Source organism: Diabrotica undecimpunctata, chromosome 4 (assembly GCF_040954645.1).
Source record: "Diabrotica undecimpunctata isolate CICGRU chromosome 4, icDiaUnde3, whole genome shotgun sequence".
NCBI classification, from domain to species: Eukaryota; Metazoa; Arthropoda; class Insecta; order Coleoptera; family Chrysomelidae; genus Diabrotica; species Diabrotica undecimpunctata.
Window position 1 is genome coordinate 56,269,468 of NC_092806.1, and position 13,349 is coordinate 56,282,816.

General features: G+C 33.5%; 1 protein-coding gene across 6 annotated transcripts in view; it reads right to left on the bottom strand.

The window, feature by feature from the left end:
* Positions 1 to 13,349, bottom strand: part of Lar (tyrosine-protein phosphatase Lar) — a 1,676,858-nt gene that overhangs the window by 47,210 nt on the left and 1,616,299 nt on the right. For all 6 annotated transcript variants that reach the window (XM_072529515.1, XM_072529513.1, XM_072529514.1 and 3 more), the window contains 2 exons: positions 9,047 to 9,186; positions 6,345 to 6,547 (listed from right to left, as the gene is read on the bottom strand). In XM_072529515.1, the coding sequence (XP_072385616.1) occupies positions 6,345 to 6,547; positions 9,047 to 9,186 (343 nt within the window). The remainder of the gene's footprint in view (positions 1 to 6,344; positions 6,548 to 9,046; positions 9,187 to 13,349) is intronic.

A 13,349-nucleotide genomic window follows, 5' to 3' on the forward strand; every position in this document is an offset into this window, starting at 1 on the left:
GTTATAAATCTAAACAGGAGGTATAATCTTCAAATTATTCAGACCTGCGCTCTAACATGTTCACATAGCGACGAAGAAGTGAACAAGAAGATGAAGAAGAATTACGAATGGGTTGTTATGGAAGGGGTAAACGGAACGAAAATGACACACGAGTAATGCAGCTCGCAATAACATCTACCCGTACATAATGAATACTCTACGTTTCACACTTTTTGCTCGATTTCATATTGAAAACCACTGAAGTAAGATAAAACTGTCAATCAAATTATCAATGGCGGAGAGAAATACGTTTTCTAAATTAAAATTAATCAATTGCAATTGAATTATAAATACATACAAATATTAGATATTTATACGCCAAAATTGCAATAAAAAAATGTAAAAAGTCAATTATATAGTACACAAACGTAGAACTTGCTTAAGAACAGAAAAGCAGCAAGTAAAGACGGGATACCAAACAAATTTCTGAAATATTGTGGAGCAGCAATGACAGAACAATTAACAACATTAATTAATAAAATTATAAAATGCAATAAAATACCGGAAGAAAGGAGAACGAGCGAACTAATTCTACTATTCAAAAAAGGAGATAAAAACAGCCAGAAATGTACAGAGGTATATTAAACTTGTTGGCGGTGGAGAAAAAACTTGAAGCCTTCGAGATGTGGCTATACAGAAGAATCCGGACGATATCATGGACGGACAAGATAAACAACGAGACTGTACTACGAAGAATGGGGAAAGAAAGAGAAGTAATGTATACGATTAAAAGGAGAAAGTTAGAATATCTCGGACACACAATGAAAAACGACACTAAATACAGATTACTGAAAATAATCCTTCAAGGCAAAGTATTCGTAAAGCGAGGAATTGGGAGAAGAATATCATGTTAAAAAATCTGGGGAAATGGTTCTCCACAACAACAACTAATCTATTTAAAGCATCAGTTAATAAAATAATTATAGCCAGAATGATCGCTAATATTCGAAACGAATAGGAACCAAAAGAATATAAACTTGTTAAATACCACCCTATAACTAAAATTTTACAAGAACTAATGAATTAGAGTTTAAGTTTAGCAATTAAGTTTAGCAGATGACCAAAACAGGTTTTTCGTACTGGAAGATCATGTACAGATGCAATATTCGTTATAAAACATATTACTGAGTAATCACTAGAGTATAATAGACCAGAATTTCTGTGTCTGATTGACTTTAAGAAAGCATTTGACAGAGTAAGAGAAAGATGTAATACTCTTCCGTATAATAGAGATGTTCCCTTAAATATCTGAGAATAAAACAATAGTAATCAGCAAAGAACCAATCAGATGTAAAATAGAAATTGATGGCATCAGTATTGAACAAGTAATGGAACCAAAAAACCTTGGAATTACACTGTCCAGCTATGGAGACCTGGACAAAGAAGTGAAAGATCAAGTACAAAAAGCAATTAAACTCACAGAATGCGTTAATAAGACTATATAGCGAAACAGACATATTAACACTGAGATGAAGTCAAGAATTTATAAAGCCACTGTAAGACCAATAATGACGTATGCCTCAGAAACAAGACCCGACATAGCCACAACACAAAGGCTACTAGAAACGGCAGAGATGAGAGTACTGAGAAGAATTACAGGAAATACGCTGAGAGATCGAAAGAGAAGTGAAGACATTAGAAAAAAATGTAACGTACAATGTATAAACCCATGGACACTAATATATAAAAAAAAAGAATAAAATATTCACATAAGCAGAATGAGGGAGATCCGTGTCGTCAAAATAGCAAGAGACAAGTCACCAATCAGCAAGAGAAAGTGTCGGACTACCAAGCAAAAGATGGAGTGACAACCTTCCACAGAGGTATTAATCCGCTAACGAACAAGCAGAATTGCTTATCAAGAGGAAGAAGAAAAAGAAGATATTTATAATTGACTTCAAACGTACTGATAAACACATCGAACAACAATATTAGTCAACATACAACAATACTGCTATTACTTACTTAATTTAAACCGAAATCCTTTAAAAACCAGCCGTACAAGACGGTCACTGGGATTATGAATTATTAAAGACTTCTGTATTGAATATTTTCTACTTATCGACGAAAATAGTCTCGAAGTTGATGGTTGATAAAAACTTTATATAACGTTTTAGTCTTACTTCGTCAAAAATGTAGGCTATCCAGCTCGTAGATGAATGTTATATACATTAAAAATAATACAATTACAAAAAACTAACACTAGACAAAGGACAAACAGTTTAAAATTATTTAGAAGCTACATTGTGGGTGACAGCAGGAGAGACAATGGCTCCTGGTCTTAATGGAAATGTTAAAGTGACATCTGACGTATGACAACTTGGATGAGCAGTCACAATCATGGTGATCTGCACATTTCAAAATTCTATAGTAAACTGAACATCGACCACAAGTTCAACTGACCACTAATATAGGAAGTCAACTGATGAAATATGAAATTATATTAATTACTTTATGTAGATTGCATAATCCAGATCTCACACTCAAAACTGTCAGTAATAATTTAGGTCTTAATTTGGGGGCAAATGAAGTGGACATAGACTGTGAATGTAAGAACTAGACTAAACAATCTGTTAGATAGTGATTGGTTGACTGCACTAAAACGGTCTACCAAGCACTACCAATACTGTAGAAAAGAAGAAATTGAAATATGAAATTGAAATACTTTGAATAAAAAAATTAAAGTTGAAAACAAAGTGTGTTATGATACCACTAGTTCAGTTAAACCTACAGTCAATTTGAAAACCATAAAATTAAAAATATCAAAGAATTACTCAAGACCAACTGAGCAATAGTGAGAGATATTAAAATATACAACAGTGGAGATGGTATATCTAAATTACGAAAATATATGGTGAGTGTAATAAACGCCAATTATAGATTAATTTATCACGAACAAGCTTGTTTAGCAAGTTATTGATGATTGAAACATTAATATTAATTAAAGTATGAAATTACTAGAACTCTTAATGGATATACTCAGTGTAGGAAGCCTAAACAGTCAAGCTGGGTCCCCTACGAGGTGAAGCTGCAATAAAATTTTTAAAAATCGGTTTAAATTTAGTACAATTTAAAACAATTTGAGTATTAAGACAGTGAGATTTTTATTTGTTTCCTTTATAATTTCCAAATCTTCCAATAAATCCAACTCCAAGTAGTTTTTCTTTCTACTAATGTCATGTAATGATGATTGTGACTGTTTATCCACGTTATCATATGTTACTTTGTAGCGTTTTAAATTTTATAATACGTCCCTGTTCGTTTATCTCGTCAGTACGCATAAAGATTGCCATAAAATCTGTTTTTGTCTTTTACGAAAATCCTTAATGCGTAAATAACGTTGGATATATTTTTTGTCTATGTGTAGTTTCAAATCCCATTTTGTTAATTTGAATTATGTTATCTATTTTGACAAGTTTTTGTCGCCTAGAGGATTATATTTCATGATGCCCCCAGAATATAAAAAGAGTTTTTTTTTGTCTTTCGTCGTTAAAACGCAATAAACTGGAATATTTAAAAAGTTGTTTTTGTCGCTGAACAACGATTTGTTTACATTCGGGTCCCCTAATATAATATTGCAAGTCAATTGCTACGTTTTTTCTAAGACGTAGTAAAACTGGGATATTTCAAGGTTGTCGACGAACGACTGTCGAGGGTATTATGTTTGTTTTAAGTTTGTAGGCAAAAACTAGCTGTGAGACGTAAAGGGAAATTTATTTTGGTCGAATTTGTAAAATCTAACGAAGGGGAGTCAAGCAAGAAACTTCAGAGTAGATAGATGTTTGGGCGATTTTGAATCGCGAGTCGATTCAATTTTTTTGTGTTATGTCTTAAGACCGGTTAAGTGATAATACTCTTTGCATAATGGCAGTTTAAAACAGAGTAATCACCATAAGATTTGTGCACCGGCACTGAAGACATTTTGTAAAATGAGTATATAGGATGTCCCCGTCGTCAGCTTGATTTCCTCCACCAAGTTCCTGTTTCAATCGTCCCTGCCTGCGTATGGAAATGGTTTCCTTTTGTTCGAGTTGAGAGTTTTGTCCTTTGCAGCTCCAATCCTAGCAATAGTAGGAAGTTTTTTCTTTGAAGTTAAGAGAAACAAGTGAAATTAAGGTAACAATTAACATTTTAAATTTTAAAGTAAAGACAGACAATTTTTTTTGATAATTATTAATAATTGCTTTCATTAAAATTTAAAAGGATTTGTAATATTTAATAAATTGTAAATTTTATGGTTTAACTTGTCATTTTAATTGTTTTTTTTTTAATTTAATGTTAACATATGACAGCTAGCTTTATTTGTTTCGATATTAATTTGTTTTGTTTGTTTAAAAAAAAAAAAGATTAATCTCTGTGCGGTAACATTTGTAAGTTTTTGTAGTATCTCCAACCTCTTTGTAAACGGAGTTTGTAAACGGACACATAAGTTTTTTTTATTCTGTATTTTGCAACTATTTATATAGTTGCAAAACTATTGCAACTATTTATATTTCTTGTACAATCTGTATTTTGATAACTGTTTGTTAGAGACACAAATAAATGTTTAATTTATTGCTCCAACCATTTTGTTTATTTTAATTTAGAAAATCTCCTAACCCTTTATGTGTTTTTTATTTTAGGATATTTTTCCTAAATCCAGCAAGTTTAGGATTCTTCGAAGCGGCGTCCTTCCCTTAAAATAGCTAGAAGCCCTTTCTTGTTTCATTTTGTCCAGGAGATTTATGTAAGTAACCCCTTTATTTCATTCATTGTGTAGATACCCCAATCCGACCCATTTATTTCAACTTATCCACGACCCCAGCTCTCCGACAACCAACTGAGTGTCGTACGCACTAGTAGCGTTTATTTTGCTTGCCTTATCTTGCCCTCATAGTTTCTGTCCCCAATTTTCTACCCTATATTCTTACCCTATGGTAGGCAATGTATATTGGTTAAAACTTTAACATTTCCGTTAAGACCAGGAGCCATTCTCTCTACTGCTGTTACCCACAATGTAACTTCTAAATAATTTTATGTTTATGTTAGTTTTGTGTAAATATATTATTTAATGTATATATCATCGACGTGTTGGATAGCCTACATTTTTGACGAAGTAAGTCCAAAACGTTATATAAACTTTTTATCAACCATCAACTGAGTTTTTTCGAAGTTAATTCATCTTCCTTCAGTTGGAAAAACGTTTCTTGGCTTATTTCAGATGCCCCTGAAGATGCTCTGAGAGTGAAAGTAATTGGGCAAGATTTAATAAAAAAACTGTGCTCGATATCTGCCTTTTATTTGATTAAAGTTCATATATTCGAGCATTCAACCATATATCACTTTAGGAAAATAAATGTTAATGCTACCAACAACATAAAACCGTGGTTTTGTAGAGAGATCAAAGAACTGTGAGCAATCAAAAGTAATTTATATTTGGAGTACAAAAGCAACCGATCTCAGGAATCACAGAAAAATGTAGTTATCAGAAATAAAAACAACGCTAAAATTTAGACTATCAAGAGATACATGAACAACGATATATATGGAACACATTTAAAGAGGTTCATGACCCGGATGAGACAGAAAGTATATGTAATTAGAAAAATACTAAACGGGTCCAAGAGTGAAGAATATAGAGAATGAATTATTGATGTATGGCGGGCACGAGTTAGCTGACATTAACTATCTTATTATTTATATACATAGCAACCCCCGAGATCCGGAAAATTGGCATGCAAGAACACCAATGCATGCCTACCTATAAGAGAATAAAAAGCTAGGACAGAAAACTACAGAGGAATATCCACAATATTGAAAAAAAAAACAAAAGATCTAATAGTATTTTGAGAATAGCAATAGAAATTCAACTGTTAACAATAAAAAAATTAAAAAAATTACACAATTCGACAGCTAGGTGATTCATGTATTTAACCCAGGCATTCGACAGGGAGCGACTAAATAACAAATGCATCAGCATAATCCGCTTTGCACATTCCACGCTAATAATTATAGTCGAAAAACAGGAAATAATTGCATAAATTTTATTACATTTAGTAGTGAAGTCAACATGAACTTATCAATCAAGAAGAGAAAGCGTCAAACCTCGCCGCTGCACTATATTTTTACTTAAACGAATAAAAGCATTTTCGTACTTAATTCAGTAGTAATGATTTCTGTTTAAAAGTTTGTACAAAAATAACCGTTTTAGAATCGATTATCTAACAAACGAATTTAGTTGGAACCGAAAATATAAAACTCATGTAAACAATTCGGAGATATAAGTAATAGAATAACCTAATAATTTTAAACATGTTGAAACTTACTTGAGCGTTAAAGCAGGTCTATTTGGTACTCCACCTGGAGTACGGACATTCACTGGAGTACTACGATCGCCATCTCCTTTTCTTGTTAGAGCTGCCACTTGGATGGAGTACATGGTATCGGGTTGAAGTCCAGATATATTCAATTCCAGCAGGGAATCACCGAAAACGTCATACTTCATGGGTTCGTTGAAAAAACTCTTTCCCTGAAATTACACGAAATTTAGAAATAGTAATATATACTAATGGTTTTCTTAACATTCATGGTTTGGCTTCAATTTAGATTTGCCGTTATCTTGGCGAAAGTTTATTGTTTTCATAGAAGTAGATACAGCAGTGGTGTCGAAATGAAAAATTTCAGACGCAGCAAAAATAAATATGTTCGTTGGCATACTTCAATAAAAATTCGTTACAAAATACTTCGCTTAGGATGGTACATCTCCTTCAGATATTCATTTAATTTTATTAAAGGGTACACAGAGATTACAACTTTGTTCCAGTTTGTCTTCGACCTGACACTATCTGATAAGTCCTAACCAAGACGAAACACATCGTAGTATATACGAAGACATTTTTTTAGAGAGACAAGACAGGCATTCATATCTACTAGTATAATTCGCTGACGTCTATAAAACAAATTACAGAAATTTTTTCATGTGCGATAGAGGTATGGTAAAATATTTTAGCGGTTGCTACGTTAAGAGATACACATCATCATCATCATTCTAGCTTTACAACCCTGCGTAGGTCCTAGCCTCCTCAAGAATTTCTCTTCAGTCGTCCCTATCCATCGCCTTGTTATCTAGGAACCTTGTTCTGGGTCTTCCTCTTCTTCTCTGACCAATGGGTTTATCAAGGAGCGTTTTTCTAGCTGGGTCATTTTGTTCCATCCTCATTACATGCCCTATCCACCTCAGACGTCCTATCTTAATATGTTTTACGATATATGGTTCTTATTAATGGTTCTATATATAATTAATTCTTATGGTTCTAAGAGAAGTCTGCTTAAGAATCCTGTCCTACTCCCTTCGAGACTGTTCGAGACTGTTTTAGATTTGAAACTCTGATGAGTTTCAATACTGATGAAATGTATAATGTGGCAAAATACATACTTTTAGAGAGACAAGACATACATTCATGCCTTCTGATGTATACTATTCCTCAAAACATCCTACATATCAGTTGGCATTTAACTTTACTACAGTTCGGATGTAGAAAACTCTTTCGAGTAGGGACTTATGTTCCCTGTAGACAATCTAAGTCTATTGCCATATTGCGAGCTAATTTAACAATTTTAAGTATGATTTAATCCATTTAAACCCAATCACTGTTTGGTTTTGCGGTTATTTTGCAAGTACTAGAAAGTTCACTGAAGATGGACTGAAATATCAAAGTATGAGTACCGTATGTAGTTTTTCGTATGAAAAAGTGTCAGTAACCGTGCCGGTTTGAGACTATGCAAAGGGTGCTCTGATTTGAGTTGCAGCTCTTCAGTACTACGCGCAGCATAGATTGGGTGGGAAAGTTCTTATCTCCGAGACGGCGGGCACCAAAGGCTAATAGGGAACATTCTATGAATATATAGGATAATACGAGATGTATGACTATACGGTATAACCAAATAAACACTCGTAGATCAATCGAGAACATGACATAGGAGCTGCAGTTATGCCATTGACCCTAGATTTGTTGATTGAACATGACATCTCCTCTTTTGAATCTAATGCCATCTCCTCTTTTGAATACGCACACTGGTACATATCACAGATGTTTCCATACATCTTTGTTACCAATAGTGAAATATTTAAATGGTTAAAACATTTCATGGATGAAGATCTACGTGAAGGACAACCAAAAACAACAATTATTAAAGGAAATATTCACAATATAGTTCCAGATGATCCATGATTACTGGTTCTGTCAAATTTTACACAAATATCAAAGTATGAGTACCGTATCTAGTTTTTCGCATGAAAAAGTGTCAGTAACCGTGCCAGTCTGAGACTATGCAAAGGGTGCTCTGATTTGAGTTGCAGCTCTTCAGTACTACGAACAGGAAAGATTGGGTGGGAAAGTTCTTATCCCCAAGACGGCGCGCTCCAAAGGCTAATAGGAAACATTCTATGAATATATAGGATAATACGACATGTATGAATACGGTATAACCAAATAAACACTTGCCATTAACTGCCATTAACTCTAGATTTGTTAATTGAACATGACATACATAGACTAAAGCATACACATAGGCACACACAGAAAATATATACTCACACACATGCATACCTACACCATGTTCATTCAGAAAATCATTAGAAATCCGCACCACAACTGGTTCGAATGCGGTGAGATTTATTCTGCGACTATCATCGTGCTCAGGGGATATACGGTACAGGGGGAATATTGCCTATTCAATGCCAGAGAGAGCTGGCGAACTCTGGAGTATTCCGACCTCGATGCGGCATGGCAGACAAAACGAGATGTCCCAGAAGTGGACTCACATATGAATGACTCTTCTGAGTCTACAATTAAAAATATATTGTGAAAGATGTTAATCGACTCCCGTCTTTGCCCTAAAGAGGTCTCAATGTAAGATTTGTACAAGAGAGAGATGAGCATTTGTAAAATAATAATCAGAATGTGTTACAAAGAAACAAACTGATTTTCTGCGACATGTTAACATGGATAATAAATATCATACACACCTCTTCCTTTGTTTCCTGGACGTGCACATGGTATCCCAAGATGATCCCATTCCTATCCCTTGTTTGTGGTGGTTTCCAGTTAACTTTAATAGTAGTTGAATCTATAGGTGTCACTTTGACATCTTGTGGGTCTCCAGGCACTATACAATACAAAATTATATTAGAACAAATACTAGGTTTTATTTGTCATCATGCAAAACACACCACACTTTTAATATATTCTTTAAGTCATATCTTAGTTTACAAAACCAATGGAAAACCTGTAAACATTTGAATACCAACACATTATCATGTATAGTTACCTCATCCTGTTTTTGAGAACCAGAAAAGGACAACTAGATACAACCTTTTAATAGCTATTCTACTTTTTCAAAAAAAAAAATAAACAAATAAAAAAATACGTAAAAAATATTAGCTGCTTGGGAAAAATATAACACAATTAGGAATCTAGCTTTGTAAAAAACGAGAAACAAATGATGAGTGTACTAGACGTACCAAGACTTAATTAAAAAATAAATGCAGCTAGCCAGAAAGATGTGTACCTGTCAATGAAATAAATTTTAGGGAATTTCCAGATTGGAGAGATTTTTTCTTACAATAAACTGGAGAAAATACGGCTATTGAAAATAAATAATATGTATAAAAAAACTGCGAAATAGGAATAAGATGGGGGTAAAGCCACCCACAAAATTTAGAAGGGTAAACGATATAACTCAAGATAAACAAGAAAAAAAAGTGTAAAATTTGAGGAAGAGGTTCTTAGTAGGTTGTAGTGTCAGGATGTAGCAATTGGATTATCGTATTGATATTTGAGAGTATAATAAAACTGTGCTATAAAATACAAAACAATGAAAAAATACCTAGCAGCCGATCCGACATATAAATAAATTCCGAATTTGTTTAACCGAATAACCAAAAACCTTCAAAAAAACATAGAACAGAAAAATAAAGACATATTTCGGAAATAAAGATTTCTTTTCTGTAATCAAAGTTTTCCGTTCATACTATTTTCAGTATTGAGATATGAACCTTGAGAGGAACGCGTTAAACAAAGAAGATAAAATACTTCTTTCAAAAACAATTTCTATGCTACTGCACAAATTTTTCTAGTGACTATAACGTTCCATCGAAAAAATCACAATGGCAGTCGGCTTAAGTAAATGTTTTGCATTAAAACTTTAGTCACTTTCACAGTAGACATTTAACCTTAAAATCGAAAGTAAATATTGTAAAAAATTTTGCATAACTTTTATTAAGGGAATAGTGAATAAGGAGCAGAAATTACTGAATGTTACTCACATAGGGGTCACAGTATTCAATTCCAGCATATATGAGCTATTTCCGTGACCATTAACAGATATTGTGTTACTGAAACAGCGAGTTTTGAAAATTCTGTGAAAGTATTCAGAAACACTAGTAGTATCAATCGAAAACGAAGAAATGAACAGCTATCAAATGTATATTGTACGTAAATGAAAATATTGAAGCCATTCAGACGACGCTTATTAATCAAAATCCAAAAATTTTCATTTCGGTTGTGGTCCAAAAACAAAATTTTTGTGGCACATGTGAAAATTATTTTGAAAATTACGTAGACGTCATGCATGAAAGTTTTTCTGTCTTCATAAACGTTTTCCAACAATATCTATGCCTACTGAGACGGTCAATCGTTCCAAAGTAATCTAAATACTGCAAACACAACTTTACCAGTTTTTACCAAACATTGGTTAGTTTTAGTTTTTCGTTTTCGATCTATCGATCGATTTATTGACACGTTCAGTTTCAGTCATCATCAGTTTATTTGCCTTTATATACAGAGTCGGCTTCTCTAATTAGATTTCTACATAAGCATTTTTCTTGGGCCATACCAATATGAATCAATTGAACAAATAAGTCTTGCTCACACCAGATCTACTTTGATCTTTTTCCTAATTCCTTCCAGAAACGAGTTTTCGTATAGCGTGAGTATCATTTCGACGTTGAACATGCCCTAACCATGTTAATTTATGCTTTTTTATTTTGGCATCAAATGGTGCTACATCTACACTTCCTCTAATATATTCATTTTGTCCTTTTTTGTTACAGCACCCATCTCCGGAAAAAGCATCAGTTGTTCTTTCGTTTGCAGAAGATCGAGGCCAAGTAAGTCCCTGTCGATTTTGAAAAACATAACCCGCTTTAACATTTTTATTTATATTTTGCGGACAATTTTCTAAATCAATCTTTTTGAAAACGATTTCCGAAGTGGAAAGTCAAACAGCAGTTAAAAACCTAATTTTCATTACAATCAATTGTGGCTTAATCGCATATAAAAATGATATGTCAAAGCATTATTTTCATCGCCTTTTGACAATCTTGACATTGACATTGGCGATCATCATGATCCATTTTACTTTGTCTGCAGCAGTTCTAAAGAGTTCTATTTTTGTTTTTCCATTCCACTGCTTGCTTTAAATTTTTCAACCAGACGTCTCCCCAGTCCTCTTTTTCCTTCCACTTTCTCTTGTATAAATAATTGAATCAACTCATTGACCAAAGTAGCTCATTTTTCTTTCCTTCATAGTGATGAGTATTTCTTTTTCTTTTTTCATCTTGTGTCCATGATATTTTCTACATTCTTCTATAACATCACATCTCAAAGCTGAAAAGCTTTTTTTTTCAGTTGCGTCCGCAATTGTCCATGCCTCAACTGCATATAAAAGGACAGATAATACGTAGCATCTCGGTACTCTAGTTCTAACGTATATTCTAAGTTTTCCATTGCATAATACTACCTTCGTGTTATTGAAAGGGCTTTTGGCTACCTAAATGCGTCGTTTTATTTCAAGTCTGCGGTCCCATTGTTCATTTAGCTTCACTAATTCAAGTCGCGCACTAGTATTTTATTATTTTCTCGGTTACATATACTCCGATTAAAATCTTTTGCTGTCATGGTTTAATATTTGTCTATTTAAAAACTATAATACATAATTATTTGGCTAATTCCATCATTTCTCAGCTATTAAGTTCATTTAATAGAGTTTTATAAGCTTCAGCATTTGCTGCAGAGACCCTTTTGGCGACCACAGTGTTGCCGTTTCGCAACTTTTCATAAACTATGGGCAACCCCATATAAATGCGGGAGATACGAATCGCACGAGAATATATCACCACTGGTTTTAAGAATAAGGCAACATTGGCGTTAATAGTCGCCCCCACCTACATTTCCGATATGTAGTCACCCGAAGATGAACTACCCGCGATCTCAACTCTTCAATTCTGTTTCTGAATATCACCGAAGCAGAATGTACTCAGTCCCTTGCGGTCAGAAGCCGCCCCACTTGATAATATGCAAAATCATAGGCAACATTACATTGATGTTAATAAACGAGTAGGTTTACTTGTGTAAAAATCTTTATATTATTATTCAATTATTGGTTGCAAGTCTACAATTGTTTGTGCTGAACTATATTTCATACTGTGTCGCATTGTACCAATTATTCACTTTATCGTGTCTACGAAATTTCATTGATTTTATTTTTGATTGATTGGATTAATAATTATATTAATTCCATTATGTATCACTGATTATATTTTGGATTTGCTTTTATTAATAATTGTATGAAGTTCAATCACTAATGCTATTTTGATGAGCTTCTTTTAAAAATTGTATTGATTTAATTATTATTCGCATATTTATCGTTGATTACGTTTTCTTATTCTAGTTCTTATTTTTTTTATATAGACATGACTCTGTCTGTTTTTCAATGTGCCTCAAGTAAGTTGTCGTTCCTACTGGGGAACCGTCTCTTGCCGTCTTTACGACTATTTGTTGTCATTCGGCTTATATGATCATCTATTCAACTTTTCTATTTCTTACCCAGTCCTTGATGTTATCCACCTTACATCTAAGTCGTATATCTGTACTTCTAGCTCTCTCCCGTTTTACTATTAATTTTTCTAAGTGTTTTCATCTCTGCTGTTTCTAACATCCTTTTTGTCCTCTCTGTGCCAGGTCTTGTTTTTGCCGCGTATGTCATTATCGGTCTGATGACTGTTTTGTAAATTCTGCCTTTCGTTTTTTTCCCGATATTTTTATTTATCCATATTGTTTCATTCAGGCAGTCTGCGGCTCTGTTCCGTAGCTAGATAATGTGATGCCTAGATATTTAAACTCCATCACTTGTTCTATTATCTGACCTTCCAGCTACAATTTACATCTTAGTAAGTTTGCTGTTGTAACCACGCATTTTGTCTTTTTTGGGGAAATGTTAAATTTTCTGGCGATTATATTAAATTGGTGCAGCATACGTTGTAAATCATC